Raw genomic sequence first — 18,263 nt, 5'->3', positions numbered from 1 at the left:
GGAGGATGGGTGTATTCGAATCCAATGAGGGGTAGGGTATGACTCATTATCATGTGCCATGATTTTGTCTTCCTTTAGCTTTTCTTTTGCTTTGCTTTACCATTTTTGCTTTCCTTTAGTCTTCCTTTAGCTTTTCTTCAATATAACACCATTTTCTGTGGCTCAGATCGCAAAACCATCTTCATGAAAGTTGTTCCTTAGCTCGTGAACTACAACATATCCGAATTGGAGATCCATCGGAGCAGTACAACTCCAGAAATTCAGGTATGATGAGTGATTGTTCGTCATTTGTATATCAACGCGTCAGACTTGTTGTGAGCTTCAAAAACTCCATTTTCTCTTGCTCAGATCAACATACTTTCTTCATCGAAGTTGTTCCTTAACTTGTGAACTACAACATATCCAAATTTGAGGTCCCTCGGAGCAGTATAACTCCAGAAATCCAAGTATGATGAGTGACTGGTTATTATTTTTCTGTCAACCCGTCAGATTTGTTGTGAGCTTCGAAACTCCATTTTCTATTGTTCAGATCAGCATGCTTTCTTCATTGAAGTTGTTCCTCATCGTCTCTTTCATAACATATCAAAAATTCAGAATGAACTAATGGTTAAATACTTCCAGATCTTCGAAACATCACAGCAGCTTCGAAATCTGCAAGAATCCGACTGTCATGTTTGGAGCTTCAACACTTTAATTTCCGTCGCTCAAACAGAAATGGTTCCTTCTTGAAAGTTGTTCATATGCTCAAGAACTATAGGGTGTCCAAAATTCAGCTCCATTGGAGAAGAGCAGAGGTTGCAGAAATTTGATAGATGAAAGGAGGCGGAAGAGGGAGAGAGAGAAAAAGTCTCTTGGGTTGGATTTCTATTTTGGGGCAGATTCCAATTTTTGTAGCACCTTCATTATTGATGAATTGCTTGTACTTTTGTCCATTATGAAACTTGGGACTTTGGCTTGTTGTTGGATCTATTATAATATGTTTGGGAACATATATAAGTGAATAAATAAGAAGGAAAATTTTGGGCCCTTGTGGGTGTAAAACAAAAAATGTTTATGTTTACCCAAGTGTTTTTGTACAAGTTCAAGGGCATCTTGGGTTTTGTGAACAAAATTTGTTTATTTGGAGCAAGGTTTTGTGTTGAAGTTTTGTAGGTGAAGCTTTGGTGTTGAAGCTTTGTAGGTGAAGCTTTGGTGTTGAAGCTTTGTAGGTGAAGCTTTGATGGTGAAGCTTTCTAGGTGAAGCTTTGATGGTGAAGCTTTGTAGATGAAGCTTTGTAGATGAAGCTTTCTAGGTGAAGCTTTGATGGTGAAGCTTTGTAGATGAAGCTTTGTAGATGAAGCTTTCGAGGTGAAGCTTTGATGGTGAAGCTTTCTGGGTGAAGCTTTGATGGTGAAGCTTTGTAGATGAAGCTTTGATGATGAAGCTTTGTAGATGAAGCTTTCTGGGTGAAGCTTTGTAGATGAAGCTTTCTAGGTGAAGCTTTGATGGTGAAGCTTTCTGGGTGAAGCTACGTAGGTGAAGCTTTGTAGATGAAACTTTCTGGGTGAAACTTTTTGGATGAAGCTTTTTTTTTTTTTTTTGGGTGAAGCTGTTTTAAGTGAAGTTTTTTGGATGTGTATGAATAGATCTATTGTTTGGATATAAGCCATTGTTTGGTTGTTCCTTTCTTTGTATAGTCTTGTCGACACATACTTAGATTTTGTTTCGTGTTGGATATATCTGCTTTGAGGTTTCAACACTTGAGTGTTCCATTGCTAGGAATGTAAAAGAGTGAGGGCCAAGTTGGCTAAATTGCCTCTTTAGTGAATTCATTGCCAAATGGCCTTCATTACATAGGATGCCGAACGGCTATAGCTCAACACTTGTACATCGTGAGTCTATTTGTAGTAGTACTTCAAGTGATCAGCGTTCCATGGATGGCCAAGGGTCTTGCCATCGGAGCTTCTAAGTGTGTAAGAGCCAGGGCGACTGATGCCAATGACTTCATACGGTCCATCCCAGTTTGGACTAAGTGTGCCTTCACTCGGGACTCTGTCGCAGAGTAATCTTTTCTTTAAGACCCAGTCTCCTATTTTGAAAGAACGAGGCTTGACCCTAGAGTCATAATAGTTGGAGATGCGCTGCTTGTAGGCAACATTCCTCAAGTGAGCTTGGTTTCTGTGTTCCTCGACTAAATCCAAGTTGAGGGTGAGTTGTTTGTCATTTTCACTTTGAATGTAGTTTTGGACTCGGAATGTTGCTTGCTCGAGCTCAACAGGGACAACCGCCTCTGTGCCAAAGGCAAGTGAGAATGGAGTTTCTCCTGTTGAAGTCCGATATGAAGTGCGATATGACCAAAGAACTTGGGGTACAAATTCTGGCCAACAGCCTTTAGCTTTGTCCAAGCTGGTTTTCAAAGTGCGCTTGATTATTTTGTTGATGGCCTCAACTTGTCCATTAGACTGGGGATGAGCTGGAGAGGCAAAGCATAAGTTGATGTTGAACTTATAGCAGAACAACCTGAACTTCTTGTTGTCAAACTGTCGCCCATTGTCAGTGACTATCGCATTGGGAATGCCGAATCTACAAAGGATGTTCTTCCACACGAAGTCTTCTATCTTTGCCTCAGTAATGGTTGCCAAGGGTTCTACTTCGGCCCACTTTGTGAAGTAGTCCACTGCAACGACTGCGTAACAGACTTTGCCCTTCCCTGCCGGCATTGGGCCGATCAAATCAAGTCCCCACTGGGCGAAGGGCCAAGGGCTGATCATAGGAGTAAGAGGCTCTGGAGGGGAATGAGGAATAGTCGCATATCGTTGACATTTGTCACATGAGCGGGATACTTTGATGACATCCTGGTGGAGTGTTGGCCAGTAATATCCTTGGCGAAAAGTCTTGTGTGCTAGGGACCGAGATCCAGCATGATCTCCACAGACTCCCTCATGTATTTCCCGAATGACGATTTCCGCCTCGGCAGGCGTAAGACACCTTAAGTATGGCAGGCTAAAACCTCGCTTATAGAGTTGATCATTGATGATCAGGTAGCGGGTAGACTTGTATCGAATTTGCTTAGCCTGGACTTTATCATTTGAGAGGGTGCCATGAGCAAGGAAATTATAGATCGGGGTGATCCAACTATCCCCCTGTTGTAAGTTGCATACTTCTGCGGCCATGGTGCTTGGTGTTGCCAACAGTTCGACATGAATTTTTCTTCCAATCTTGTCTTCCACAGCTGAGGCGAGGCGAGCCAGGGCGTCTGCATGACTGTTTACCGCTCGAGGAACTTGGGTGATCTGGTAGTGGAAGTGCTTGAGCAAAAGTTGTGTTTGCGCAAGATATGCTGCCATGGAGCTGTCCTTAGCATCAAAGTTGTTGGTAACCTGGTTGACCACTAATTGGGAGTCACTGAAAATATCAATTTGTTTAACCCCGAGGTGTTTGGCCAAACGTAATCCTGCTAGAAGGGTTTCATACTCGGCCTCATTGTTTGATGCCTTGAATTTGAAACGAAGAGCATACTCCATTGCTACTTTGTCGGGCGTAGTCAAGACTAGTCCCGCTCCACAGCCCTGTTGGTTGGATGAGCCATCAACATACAGACTCCATGCTGGGGTTGTTGGTTCTATCTTCTGAGCTTCCGGGGGTAATGAAGCCACTGCTTCAGGTGTAGAAGCAATGTCAACCGGATATGTGAAGTCGGCAATGAAGTCTGCCACTGCTTGGCCCTTCTCAGCTGGCTTTGGTTGGTAGGAGATGTCAAACTCACCCAACGCTATTGCCCATTTGATCATTCGCCCTGAAGTGTCAGGACTTTGGAGTATCTGTCGAAGAGGATAATTGGTAAGCACGATGATGGAGTGCGCTTGGAAGTAAGGGCGGAGTTTTCGAGCAGACATGACCAATGCTAGAGCTAATTTCTCAATGTTGGAGTATCGTGTCTCCGCATCTTGTAGGGCCTTGCTAGCGTAGTAGACGGGCCGTTCGACACCACTGTCCATTCGAATAAGAACAGAACTGACTGCTGAAGCCGAAACCGATAGATAGATGATGAGAGTGTCACCAACTTCTGGTTTGGAGAGCAGAGGGGCTTTACTCATGTACTCTTTGAGGTTCCTGAATGCCTTGGCACATTCCTCCGTCCATGTAATGTACTTCTTATTTCCCTTGAGTGCTTTGAAGAAAGGAGCACATCTGTCTGTGGCCTTAGAGATGAATCTGGTTAAGGCTGCCACCTTGCCAGTAAGGCTTTGGATGTCTTTTGAAGTTATTGGCTCTTTCATGTCGAGGATTGCTTTGATCTTTTCAGGGTTAGCTTCAATGCCTCGTTGGCTAATCATGAAGCCTAAGAATTTGCCAGAGCCCACGCCGAAGGCACATTTGTTGGGGTTCAACCTCATTCGATACCTCTTTAGAATGGTGAAAGTTTCAAATAGGTTGGTGATGTGTTGGTCAGCATGTTTGCTTTTGACTAGCATATCATCAACGTAAACTTCCATGTTCCTCCCAATTTGTTCGGCGAACATTGAATTGACCAGTCTCTGATAAGTTGCTCCTGCATTCTTTAGGCCGAAAGGCATGACTTTATAGCAATATAGTCCCCTGTCAGTAGTGAAGGCCGTGTGTTCTTGGTCTGAGGGGTTCATGAGGATTTGGTTGTATCCTGAATAAGCGTCCATAAAGCTCAAGAGCTCACACCCTGCCGTAGAGTCTATAAGCCTGTCAATAAGAGGAAGAGGGAAACTATCTTTCGGACACCCTTTGTTTAGGTCGGTGTAGTCAACACACATCCTCCACAAGACCCTTTGAAGCAAAAGACTTTCTTTGGTCGGATTTTTCCTAACAAGGACCACATTTGCTACCCATGTCGGGTAATTGACTTCGCGGACAAAGCCTATGCCTTTGAGTTTTTCAACTTCTGCTTTCATTGCCTCGTATCGTTCAGCGTCATAAGATCTTCGCTTCTGTCTCACCGGCTTGATCTTGGGGTCAATACTCAAACGATGACAGATGACATCGGGAGAGATGCCTGGCATGTCCTCGTATGACCAGGCGAAGACTTCAGTGTTCTCTTTCAAAAAAGATATCAATGCTAACCGAAGGGGTGGTGACAATGTGGTGCCAATATTCACCATGCGGTCTGGATGGTCTTTGGAGATAGAGATCTTCTCTAACTCTTCAGCGGGTTGTGCTTGCTGGGTGAATGAGTCATCTCGAGGGTCGTCGGGTTGACTGTTGCCATCCTTAAGACCCGAGTTGGATTCATCTGGACTGGTCTTTACGACTTGGTTATGTATAAAGAGAGTCTCATTGGGGACAGGCAGGTGTTGTTGTTTGACTGAAGTGTTGTAACATGATCGAGCACTAAGTTGATCTCCCCTGATGTACCCATTGCCGAAAGGGGTTGGAAACTTCATCAACAACATATGTGTGGATACCATGGCCTTGAGATCATTGATGCATGTGCGCCCAAAGATGACATTGTATGCCGTCGGGCAGTTGACCACTAGGAAGTTAGTGGTAATGGTAGCCGTGTAAGGGCCTGTACCAATAGTAAAGGGTAAATGTATGCTCCCTAAGGGTTGCACGATATCACCGGAGAAGCTTATCAGAGGAGAAATCGAGCGATCGAGCAAGTGTTCATCTACACTGAGTGCCCTGAAAGCTTCGGCAAACATGATATTGACCGAAGCCCCTGTGTCTACGAGGATTCGTCGAACATCAAAGTTGGCTATGTGAGCCTCCACGATCAATGGGTCGTTATGAGGGTAGATGATGCCTCTTTCTTCCTCAGGGTAGAAACATATCGGATCCCAGTTAGGCTTTTGATACTTCCCTCCCCTGATGTCTTCCACGTGAAACACTTGGTGACCAGGCCTCAGAATTCGTTCACTGTTTTTCATGGCCCTATTGGAAGATTCAGATATGGGTGTGCCGCCGCTTATGGAATATATGACATTCACCTGGCGCTGGTTACGGTTATCCCTTTGAGGGTGAAGAAGGAATTGATCAATTTTTCCTTCTCGTGCCAAAGCTTCAATACGATCACGGAGGATGATACATTTCTCGCTATTATGGCCGTTATGCTCATGGTAGCAACAAAACATGCCCGCGTTATTCGGGGGCGTGTAATCTGGGTGCCTCGGCTTTAGCTTTGGTATCAGGTGAGCTATGCTGGGGTAAATGGCCGCGCATGTGGCATTCAAGGGCGTGTATGTCTCATACCTTGGGGTAGGGGGTATCTTGACGCGGGTTTGACCCACTGCATTGACTGCCTGGGGGCGAGCGTTATTGTGGCGATGCCCTTGGTTATCGGGATAGTGTCCCTTACTCTTTTTACTGAAAGGAGAGTGGTGAGGATGGAAATCCTTCCTCTTGCCTTGAAATTGATATGTCTGTTGATTCGGCGAAGCATTATGCAAGGCATGGGGAGGTGCCACTGCTGTTTGGAAAGTCGAGGTCTTCTCATTTAGGTGAGTCTGGCTTCCACCTCCCACTTGTTGATAAAGGATAGTTGTAGGGGGTTTCTCCTGATATGTCTTTGCCTCGGCGGAGGCATGGTTATAAGCCTGCGCCATCACCTCAAAGTAAGTCTTCCAAGTATTGGCATTGATCATGTATTTAAAGAAACAATCACGTAGGCCTGCCGTGAAGGCTTTGAGGGCAGTCTTGTCGTCTGCCTCGGCACACCGGGAGTATTCATGGCTGAAGCGGCCAGCATACATACGTAATGACTCGTCTGGCTTCTGGCGGATAGTGTACAAGTCATCTGCAGAGTGCAAGCGATCGGTTTGGAAAATGTGTTGGGAAACAAATAGTTTCCTCAATTCCTCAAATGAGTCTACCGTCTCAGGTGTAAGACGACAATACCAATTTAGAGCTCCACCAGAGAGGGTGGAGGGGAAGAGAAGACATCGCTCTTCGTCGGTGTGCATCCGGTATGCCATGGTGGACTCAAAGAGGTTAAGGTGCTCAATCGGGTCCTCTTTTCCAGTATAAAGTTGCAAGCCAAGCTTTTGCTTTGTCTTTGCTTGAAGGGGGGTGTTGAGGATCCTCCTTGTAAGAGGGCCAGGCCTGGGTTGGTTCTAGTCAGGTATTTCAGCCTGACGTTCAGCCTTCAACTTGTTTACTTCCTCAAGAAGTTGTAGGACAAGGGGGTCCTGAGCGGAGTTATGTGTCACTGGAGCTTTCTTTCGTAAATCTCCATCTCCTCTTGGAATTAGGAAGGTTTGATCAAGGGCATGTGATTTTTCCCTGGACTCGCTGTACTGGCTTCCAGGGTATGTCTGTCGGAACACCTCTGAGTCCCCTGTACCCTCATGTCTCTCTAGGACTTGTTGCCCCTTCCCCAAATTGGTGGCCGACTTGGGCCGTGGCAGGGGACCGAGTCTCTCAGAAATCCTTGGGTCATTAATCTTTGAGCTTATATGGATGGAATTCTCTCGACGTTGCTTCAGGAAATCCCGACAATCGCGAAAGACGGCTTTCGATCCTTCTGCCCCTTCAGCAAAGAGGTGTCTCCCTCCACTTCTCATGGTTCGGGTCGAAGCAACTGGGTTAAGAGAAGCCTCATGTTGATTATCAAGTCGAGGGGTAATCTGTTCCCTATCAGGGATATCTATGTCGAATGCATGTGACCCTCCATGTTGGAGGGCACCCAGTTGATGGTTGACTTCCACGGGGGCAACAAGCTCGCGTGTCTGAGCTTGCCTAGCTTCGTGGAGTGTCTCGAAGAGCTTCTCATATTGCTCCTGGAGGACCTCATTCCTCATTGCTATCTTGTTGTTCTGAGCTTCCAACTCATCGACTTTAGCTTGAAGAAGAACTCGTTTTCCTTCCTTCTTTCGTTGTTTCGCACTATGTGCAAGGGGGGTGTCATTCTGTGTGATGTGGCTTCCTTCGCTTCCCATGTTGGAGAGGGATGCCTGGTCAAAAGAAAGTGTACGAATGATAGAAACCAGCTTGACACAGCTGAAGAGAGTAGGAATAAGTGTCGTTTCCCACAGACGGCGCCAAATGTTGATGCACAAAATCAGCGAAGACTTTGGTACAACAGAAAGTGTCAGGTTTTGTGACCTTCGCTTGGTTGCTTCGGTCACTAGTGAGGATAAGTACGTAAATGAATAGAGACAGAGAAGCAAACACAGGATGTACGTGGTTCACCCAGATTGGCTACGTCCACGGAGTAGAGGAGTTCTTATTAGTAGTGAAGGGCTTACACAAGTAAAAAGGATCAAGCTCTCAATTTAGTGAGTTCTTGTGAATGATTTAACACAAATGGCATTAGGCCATATTGTGGGGGAATGACCCCTATTTATAGAAAAACTTGTAGCTTTGTCACATTGACATGTGTCATGTTATGATTGGTTCTTGATGTCGACACGTGCTGCGCTCTGATTGGCTTCTAATCTTGACACGTGTCGAGTAGTGATTGGCCTCCTGGTCGGAGGGGAACTCTTCTGGGTCCTTGACAGTATAACGTTGGCCGGTGCTCGGTAGTTTCGGGATTGGTCAAGTATGGTACAAACAAAGTCTATTATAACCTCATACAATATCTTCAAAACATTTCACTTTCATACCTCAAGTACTATTTTATTTCAATATAATATATCCGTTACATTTTCTATTAATTGTTCCATTAAAAGCTGACGTTGCTGCCACATTTGTGCTACCTGGCAAAACAATAATTTTTTATGCATTTAAAAATACTTAATTAAAGAAAAGTAAAAAAAAATTTAAAAAAAAATCCCAGAAACTCATCCCTTTCCCTTCCCCGCAATCCCCCCCCAACCCATCTCCTTCACTCGCTTCACCTCCCCCAACTAATCCCTTCCCCTTCCCCGTAACCCAAAGCCCCTAATCCCGCCTCCCCCGTAACGCCCCCACCCCACCCCAGCGCACCCCCATCTCCCCCGCAACGCCCTCACCCCACCCCAGCGCACCCCCATCTCCCCCGCAACCCCCTACCCCACCTCACCCCAGCGCACCCCCATCTCCCCTGCAACCCCCTACCCCACCTAGATTACCCAGCTTTCCCATCAATTTTTCCTCGTTTTCTCGGCAACCAAATAGTAAATAACTCAAAAAATTCAATGGATTCCAACCCTAATTTTCCAGAATCCGAACCCAAGAACAAAAATTCAAAAAATTCAATTTTTTGCAGAAGATTAAAACTTAAAATATTTGGACCCAATGCCAAACAACTCCTAGTCAATTACCCCATCCTCCATCTCTTCACCTTCTCATTCACATCGAACTCCGTCTTCTCTTCCACGATGGCAGGGCCTCGCCCGCTTCTGGCGCAATGGTCACGGCGACGGTTGAAGCAAGGGCAGCGGCGGAGACGCCGAGCTTGTCTTGGAGGTAGTCGACGAGGATGCAGGCTTCCTCGAGGATGAGGCTGGAGATGTCGGTGTCAAGCTTCTCGATCTTTTCTGGGGCTTCAACGGCAGTGAGGGGGCAAATGTGGGTGGTACGGTGGGTGAGGGTAAGGGTTTGGGGGTTGAAGGGGAATTGAAGAGTGGGTTTGGTGGAGTGGGAGGGAAAGGAGGAGGCGATGGGTGTGGCGGGGAGCTGAAGAGGGAGGAGTAGGAGAGAGAAGGGTGGGGAGGAGAAGTGGGTCGGGAAGATGGATTTTAAGGTGTTTTTTTTTGTTTTTACTTTTCTTTAATTAATTATTTTTTTACCACGTGGCACAAATGTGGCAGCCACGTCAGCTTTTAACGGAACAATGAATGGAAAATGTAACGGATGTATTATAATGAAATAAAATAGTACTTGAGGTATGAAAGTGAAATGTTTTGAAAATGTTATATGATGTTGTAATAGACCTTAAACCTGATATGGTAAAGTGTAATTTACCCTAAAAAAATATGACAAAAGAGGATATAAGTTCGAATTCGTGGTGTCTCCATTAGATTGTTGCTCACTCACAAGTTCTACTCATTCCCAAACCCTAACAATATGTTTGGATGAAGAAATTTAAGATTACTAAAGAATTTTTAAATGAAGGAAATTGAATTAACGAGATTTTATTTTTTAGAAATTGTGAACTTTCTTGTTTGGTTAACCTAAAGAACAATGTAATTGATTATGAAATTTGTTATTTTTAAGCTTTCAATTATATAAATTGGGAAATGACACATATTTACATGAAATTTAAACTTAAGAATTAGAAATCCCAAATTCAAGTTTTTTTTTCAAGCGAAAATTCTAAATTCCTATATTTATGAATCCAAATAAAGAAATTTGTGCATATCAATTTACAAATTCTGATTTTTATTTATTTCATCGTCCAAACACAGTGCAACGTTTCTTTTCCAAAATCCCCTACCGTTTCTTTAACGTTCTCCATGAAGAGCAGCATCCAACCTCCCCTTCTCATTCCGCCGATCCCTTTCCAACGCTCTGAATTTCTCCCCTCCCCAGTCTGACGCCTCCAACCTTTCCTTCGCAGTCCATAATTCCACGAAACAAGCAGTCGCAGAAATGGCGCCTCCCATGTCTCGTCGTCGAAGCGCCACCGCCGCCAACAACTCACGGCCAATTGTGGGATCCTTCAGAAGTTTTATTTTCTTCAGATGGTTGTCCAGGTCTCCATTCAAGAACTCGAAGACCACGAAGAAGAATAAGTCGTCGGCGGATGATACAAGTGGTCATCGTCTCCATCAGTCCTACAGAACTCGGAAGAGCGACCTGGCCACCACCGTGTTTCAGTATCTACCTGAAGCAAAAACCACCTGCTTCAAATTCGGAGGGGAGTTTCAATACTGCTGCGACTTATTCCCCGAAGAAATCCTACGGGAAATCCTGTTGAGGTTGCCGTCAGTCAAATCTATAATCAAGTGCAGCGCCGTGTGCAGGTCATGGAGATATTTGATCCAAACCCCGTCCTTCATCGCCGCCCATCTCCGCTGCCGGCTCAGCCTCAACGGTGACTGTAGTCTCCATCTAGTAAGAAACCGCTCCCACATTGGTGGTTACTTGTTGTATTGGGATAAGCCCGCTGCTTCTGCTTCTGGTGATTCTTCCGGATTTGTTGGTGGTGAGTCTTCCGGTTCCTTTAGCATTAACAGTAGCAATACCAAGATTATAACTCCTTTGACTTACAAATCGACTACTCGCGGTCGCGGAATCGAAGAAATTACTTGTTCACAACCATGTTACGATCTGGTGGGGACTTGCAACGGCCTCATATGCCTTGCTAATGACGCCCACTTCTCCCCCGAAGTCCCCACATTAATTTGGAACCCTTCGGTTAGAAAGTTTGTGACTTTACCCCTTCCAAGCATTGCCATCCCCGATACTGTTTATGACACAGACAGTGATCATTGGGTTATACCCACTTCGGCGTTTGGCTACGATTCCCGCACCGGTGACTATAAGGTCTTGAGAATTTTCAGTAATTTTTACTGTGGCGGTGCTGCCGGGGACACCCCATTTGGGGTTGAGGTTTTCTCCTTGGCAAGGGGCTCCTGGAAGACTCTTAGTCCTTGTGTTTCTATTCCTGGCTGCTTTGCTCTGTGTCGCAGGAACCCCCGTCCTAGACATGTTTTCGTCAACGGTGCTGTGCATTGGCTTCTACCCCGCGGCCGACACTCTGACCAATTTGTCATTGTGTCGTTTGATATGCTCACGGAATCATTCGGCGAGGTAGAGATGCCCGAACCTCTGAGAAATCCACCAGGCCCCCCACCCAGTCCCATTATTTCAGTGCATGAGGAGGATTCCCTTGCCTTGCTTGAGGCCGACTGGGATCTCACAAGATCGGGAGTAGAAGTTTGCCATCTCACGTTATGGGTCATGCAACGGTATGGTATGGTGGACTCGTGGACTAATTTAACCGTAACCCTGCACGAGCCAGACTCTTGTCCCATCCCCATTGGTTCTAAAAGCAATGGCGAACAAGTGTTCAGCATGACGACCAAGAGTGGTTGTGCTCTGTTAACGGTGGACTTCAAGACCAAACGAGTTAGTTATTCTGGAGTTGAAGAGGGATGGAAATACAATTCCATGGATCCTTTTGTGGAGAGCCTAGTCTTACTTGGCCAATCCAATGCTCATTCTTTCTAAGTAGCAGCAGCAAGCAAGAAAGAACAACAGGGATATAATCTATGAATTTTAGTTGCACACTTGTACTTATTTCTTCTGCTTGCGTGCAGTATCCCTTCAAGTTTATCGATATGTCTTATGGTTTTATCATTGATTCGAGAAGTCACATTATATGGAAGAACAACGGTATGAGTAATCGAGTCCCTGCTTTTAACCTTATGTTATAGTTTAGGCTTTCTATTTCGTTGTTGTAGGATCTCTTTTGTTGCACATTCATCCTACTTTAAGAGTAATTTTACTACTCGCGACATTTCTATCACAGTCTTTTGTCCGACTCATGCCTGTTTGGTTTTTAATGGATTATATGTTGTGTTTGAAGTTATGGCAGAGAATGCCGTGATAGGCTGTCAGGGGAATCGGTAATATTTTGGATGTAAATGACTGCTTCCTTTCCGAAATGTGGCGATGGACTCTGGGAAGGAAGACGAAGGATGGCTATGCAGTAATGGGGACTCAGCGGGTGGGTAACAGCCTAGCTGCTCTTGCTTTCGGAAGACGCTAAGGCGGGAGCTTCCTTGTATCCTAACTCTATTCGTCGTTCGGTATTCATTTCTTGAAAATAACTCATAGTCATAGAGAAATCATGTTCAATGGGGACCTTGCCCATCAAAAGAACTCGTATTCATATCCATACAAAGCTAGCTGGACCGATCCGGGTAAACGCTGTGCTGAAACATTTCTTGAAAATCGGTTTTCTAAAGGGATATTTCATGTGGAAATTTTTCTGGTCGAAACATATGGAGTTATACATATGTTTAGATATGGAGGAATTCTGTGATACTGTTGACCACGAGTGCAATTAACTGCATCAAGGAGAGGGGCAATACTTACGATTATGTGTTTGTGTGTGCGCGCGCGCGCGCAGGCCGGTTCAAGAGTGAACTTTGGCAGCGTGACTCCGTGTTCTTTTGTGTTGTCTATCAGTCGTCAGCCACGGCTGATTCTTTTATTGCGGCTAGCGCACGACTACATGGGCGTGCGTTCCAAACTTAAAAAAGAAAAAGTTAGAATCTCACCATTGGCCATGTGTCCACTTTTGAGATATTGGATTTCAACATTTTTGAACAAGCTCATTTTTTAGGGATGGAGATGTACTTAGCCAATTAATGTTCAATCAAGTCAATCACTATTCGTTTAGGTGAATTAAATAGACTTTGGACCAACTCATTTTTTAGGGGTGGACCTGCTCTAATGAAGTATGCCGAATTTATTTCTGTTCATCAAATAAATTAAAATGTCAAACATTCCGTGGCCCTTACAATTAAAGTTAGAATCTATGTACAAGGCATGCAAGAAAATAAATATATAGGTCATACTAGCACAGATGATGAGCGCTAAAGCAGTGTAGTTGAGGTTATACTTTGCCCAAGGAACCTTACGATTATAGGTACAAATCGGGCAACATGAACACATTAGAGCAACTCCAGCCTTCGTTTTTGGACGGGGGACGGGCTGCAGGAAGGGGCCCGAGGGCCTGTTGATTCTTCTCCAGTCATGGAGGGCCCGAGTGAGAGTGGGGGCCCGAGCACAAGGGGGGTGGATAGTTGACAGGCCTGCAGCCCGAGGGCTAAGGTATTTTTTTATTGTTTTTTGTGTCAGCCTGAGGACCTACAGTCCCATTTCCCTGTTTTTTTTTATTTTATATTATTTAAACAAACAAAAAAAACTACTATTTTATTACCTATTGCCAGGGGGAGGGCTCCAAGGATGGAGATGCAAAAGGTAATTACTGTTCATTAATGGTAGTTACTATTAATTAAAGGCAATTACTGTTCAATAGGGTAGATTCAATAGTGGATTGTCAGGGGGATAGCTCCAAGGGTAGAGTTGCTCTTATAGATACAAAATGAGTCGAGTTGAGTCGAGTTCGAAAAAGGTAAAGTCTTTACTTTGTTTTAATTTCATGAAATAGAATTGTAGCATCCATGTACGAATATTTAGTTTTCGTAATGTTATAAAAGATTCTGAGTTCAAATCTTATAAACGACAATCCATTAGGCTTTGAATATAGGCCTAGGATGAAATTTTGATAGAATACAGGCTTTAGGCCCTAGGTTCGCAGGCAGGTTAGATTGGTTTCACCATCTTTTTCGGTTCCAAAAACATAACGGTCGTCTTCTCCGAAAGTTAGCAAGTCAGTCCGAACTCACGCTGGCTATTCTCTACCCGCACAACCACCCCAAGCTCACCAACCTCCTGCTAAGATGCGCCGCCCAGCTTACAATGCGCCACCTCTACCAAATCCAAGCCCAACTCCTCACCAACCCAATACCCTCCATCGACCCAAACATCATCGCCGTCAAGCTCATCGCCGTCTCCGCCGCCCACGCCAACCCCCGCCACGCGGCGCTCTTATTCAACCATCACCTCAAAACCCCGAACATCTTCTCCTACAATGCCCTCCTCAAAGCATTCGCCCAAAACAATGACTGGCAAAACACGATATATTTTTTCAATCGGCAATTGGGTTCGCCGGATGCTCCGGATCCGGACGAGTACACCTTCACTTCGGTGCTCAAAGCCTGCGCCGGGATTGCACGAGTGGCGGAGGGCGAGAAAGTTCACTGCTTTGTTTCGAAATACGGGTGTGAATCCAATCTGTTTGTTAGAAATTCGCTTACTGATATGTATTTCAAGGTGGGTAATTTTGGGATTGCCCAGAAGCTATTTGATGAAATGTCTGTGAGAGATGTTGTTTCTTGGAACACTTTGGTTTCTGGGTATTGTTCGAGTGGGCAGGTTGAGAAGGCTAGGTGGGTGTTTGATGGGATGGAAGAGAAGACTTTGTTCTCTTGGTCGACTATGATCAGTGCGTATGCGAAGGCAGGTGAGTTGGAGGTGGCTCGGAGGCTTTTTGATGAGATGCCGGAGAGGAATGTGGTTTCTTGGAATGCAATGATTGCGGGGTATGCACAGAATGAGAAGTATGCTGAGGCTATTGAGATGTTTAGGCAAATGCAGCAATGTGGGGTGACGCCAAATGATGTTACGCTGATCAGTGTGCTGTCTGCTTGCGCTCACCTTGGTGCTCTTGACTTGGGGAAGTGGATTGATCGGTTTATAAGACGGAATGGGATGGAATTAGGTCTGTTTTTGGGGAATGCATTGGCGGATATGTATGCGAAGTGCGGCTGCATAATTGAGGCCAAACGCGTTTTTAACAAGATGCATGAGAGAGATGTGATATCTTGGAGCATTATCATCACTGGATTGGCCATGAATGGCCATGCTGATGAAGCTTTCGGGTGTTTCGACAAAATGATTGAGTATGAGGTGAAGCCGAATGACATTACTTTTATGGGATTACTGACAGCATGCACACACGCTGGCTTGATCGATAAGGGGCTTGAGTATTTTGATTTGATGGCCAAAGCATACGGGATCATTCCCAAGGTTGAGCATTATGGATGTGTGGTTGATCTTCTCAGTCGTGCCGGCCGCCTTATTGAAGCAGAGGATATGATCAACACAATGCCGATGCGGCCTAATGTTATAGTCTGGGGAGCATTGCTAGGTGGTTGCCGGATTTATAAAGATAGTGAGAGAGGGGAACGTGTAGTTCAGCGTATTCTTGAACTAGATTCCGATCATTCTGGAAGCTATGTTTATCTTGCTAATGTATATACGTCAATGGGTAGGCTAGACGATGCAGCAAGCTGTAGGCTGCAAATGCGAGATAAAGGCGTATCGAAAACACCTGGATGCAGCTGGATAGAGGTGGACAACATAGTTCATGAGTTCTTCATGGGAGACCTGTCGCATCCTCAGATGGACAAGATATATTCGATGATTAGAGAACTAAGGAGGAAAATGAAGCTAGCTGGGTACAAACCGAAGACGGATTTAGTCCTACATAATATCGATGAAGAAGAGAAAGAGGATGCGTTATTGGTTCATAGCGAGAGGCTAGCAATTGCATTCGGGCTGATTAGTACCAGTCCTGGAACCACAATTCGAATCGTGAAGAATTTGCGAGTTTGTAACGACTGCCACGATGCAACGAAACTAATCTCTAAAATTGTTGAGCGAGAGATTGTTGTGCGCGATCGCAGTCGGTTCCACCATTTCAAAGATGGGAAATGCTCTTGCAATGACTACTGGTAGCAAGTGTTGAGCGGAGATTGTTAAGCAGTACCAGGTTCTCTAGATTTTGGAATTTTTTCAGATTTCGAAATATCGGTTTTGGATTCGAATCTGAACGGCTTCCAAAGCTTGATGTATACGGGAACAGCTTGAGTAGCCGGCTTCCTTAAGGCAGGCAGAAAATAGCTTTCCATTGATAACGACACCAATTACATATGGTTTCCGGTGAAAGGAAGAAAATAGCTTTATGGGATAATAATTGCAAAATTAAAACGCTATCATTCACGACAATCCATATCCAGAGATCCCAGAACGCAAAGACAAACGGTTTTCATACATAAAATCCATCACATCCCAAGCAGCAACAACTTTGTTTTCAAACCAAGTTCACCATAACTTCAAATAAACTAGCTACTGCCGAACAAAAGATGAAAACAATGTCCAATCGCGGTTGATGCAAGCCCCGTCTCCAAAAACCTAGAAATGAAAACAGCAAGAGCAGACGATTGGGGAGAGAATCAACTCACCGAAGCAATTAGAGACCCTGCTCAATAAGGTAATCGCCCAGCCTCTCCACAACTATGTTGCACTGCCCAGGAGTCAAAGGCTCATCGTATATACCGATTAACAGGGCCTGGCTGGTCTTCTTAATGGTAATTCCACCCGAACCCTGACATATATTAGACACATCACGTCAACAGAAATATCACAGAGAAAAACAAATCAAACATCTGCACCTATAAAGCGGCATTATGTGGTTTCCATATCCCCATCTTCGACGCAAAATTTTATAGTCAGTAGCGACACTCAACCGCAATCAATCAAAACGACATTCATGGGACCAAGGAGTTCTGCGTAATAGTATCTATGGCATCACATAAGAGCAGGATTCTAAAACCTCCTCACCTTCTTTCCTCGAATGACAGCGCCCGGTTCACCTTGGATCACCATATACTTCGTCCCGCCAAGGAATAATCCGGTTGGGGCAAGCGTTCCGGGTTGGTCGAAATCTTTCAGAATTGCAGCAATCTCCTCAGGCTTAAACTATAACAACAATCAATAATAAATTCAGAAAACTAACAAAAAAAAATCGACCAATTTGTTCTGAGCATTTCGATTACACTCTAATCCAAACAGTAATACTGTAAAAGTAAATCGATCAAGCATCTGAACTGATTCAAATTAAGGACCGATTACTCCAAATTAATCACATCAAAAACCACATAAACACTTCAATTAAGTTCATCAATTCTTTATCAAGTACAAATCATACGCATGTCGTCGATCGGATCAGACACCGATTGACCGAACCAGTCGGTGCTCAAGCTACCTTTCGAAATCGATCAGATCCAGTGAACGAAGTAAATCTAGAACTTAAACAGCGAAATAAACACGAAGGAAAGAAAGAGGGTCGAACCGCGGGGAAAGTAGCGCTCTGAGCCCAAACGCTGCCGTCTTGGCCGAGGATAGCGGCGGCGGTGAGGCTGTTGCCGTCGATATCGCACATCAAGTGGTCGTCGACGTACTGCTGCCAAGACATCGTTCCGTGCTTCTGATTGATCTTCTTCTTCTGTGTTCTGGCGTTGAATGCTTTTGCGGTGGAAAGGAGGGAAGGTTGTGGAATCCAACGGGAATGGAAGATAAATAGCTGGCTGCCTCCCTCACTATCTGAAGCGGGTATGTCAAAAAAGGTTACACGTGGCGCGATGTGAGTTGTCTGTTAGTGTATTATATCGATTTCTTGCCGAATCCAGTGTGAACCGGGTCCACGCCTTTTCTCTTGGGCTTACGTCCATCTTATTTTTGTCGGTCTAATGATGTTGGTGGGCCAAATTAATTAATTTTGGAGTATATAAAGGCCACCGACGTTGTTTGCTTTTTTTCTTCTTTGTTTATATCTTTTTTTTTTTTAATATATGTAAAATACAGTGTCCCGTACCACATGAGGATGCTGAGATCGGAATTCCTATGTAGATTTTTGTGGGTAAAAAGTTAAAAACTAGTAATTCTTTTTTCTTTTCTTTTCTTCTATAAGAAATTAGATGGTTAACTTGCTTTGACCGCGGTAAAAGAAAATCAACTTTTTTTTAAT

At 44.6% G+C, this 18,263-nt stretch overlaps 2 protein-coding genes and 1 long non-coding RNA gene across 5 annotated transcripts; 2 read left to right on the top strand and 1 right to left on the bottom strand.

Annotated features, from left to right (window-relative positions):
- Nucleotides 1-82: 82 nt before the first annotated feature.
- LOC139192157 (uncharacterized) lies at nucleotides 83-955 on the top strand. Of its 2 annotated transcripts, none has more exons than XR_011576069.1 (3): nucleotides 83-264; nucleotides 349-446; nucleotides 622-955. It is a non-coding gene; the product is annotated as an uncharacterized lncRNA (long non-coding RNA). The 2 variants fall into 2 exon arrangements; XR_011576070.1 differs by having other exon boundaries at nucleotides 349-496.
- Nucleotides 956-14,130: 13,175 nt separating this feature from the next.
- On the top strand, nucleotides 14,131-16,371 carry LOC103424827 (pentatricopeptide repeat-containing protein At3g62890-like). Its single transcript, XM_008362921.3, has one exon. It carries the CDS (start codon nucleotides 14,312-14,314, stop codon nucleotides 16,190-16,192), a length of 1,881 nt encoding a protein of 626 aa, XP_008361143.2. The 5' UTR covers nucleotides 14,131-14,311; the 3' UTR covers nucleotides 16,193-16,371.
- Nucleotides 16,372-16,430: 59 nt separating this feature from the next.
- Nucleotides 16,431-17,940, bottom strand: LOC114821828 (profilin-3-like). 2 transcript variants are annotated; one of them, XM_070813626.1, is made up of 4 exons: nucleotides 17,589-17,868; nucleotides 17,078-17,215; nucleotides 16,699-16,841; nucleotides 16,431-16,585 (listed from the first exon to the last, which is right to left on the bottom strand). In XM_070813626.1, exons 1-3 carry the CDS (start codon nucleotides 17,709-17,711, stop codon nucleotides 16,707-16,709), a joined length of 396 nt encoding a protein of 131 aa, XP_070669727.1. In that variant the 5' UTR covers nucleotides 17,712-17,868; the 3' UTR covers nucleotides 16,431-16,585; nucleotides 16,699-16,706. The 2 variants fall into 2 exon arrangements, with proteins under 2 accessions (XP_070669727.1, XP_028951117.1); XM_029095284.2 differs by having other exon boundaries at nucleotides 16,431-16,841; nucleotides 17,589-17,940.
- Between the last annotated feature and the right edge of the window lie 323 nt (nucleotides 17,941-18,263).

The sequence above is a fragment of the Malus domestica genome, chromosome 15 (genome assembly GCF_042453785.1).
Source record: "Malus domestica chromosome 15, GDT2T_hap1".
Taxonomy (NCBI): domain Eukaryota; kingdom Viridiplantae; phylum Streptophyta; class Magnoliopsida; order Rosales; family Rosaceae; genus Malus; species Malus domestica.
The sequence above is the reverse complement of the archived record's forward strand: the minus strand, read 5'-3'. Positions and strand labels throughout refer to the sequence as shown.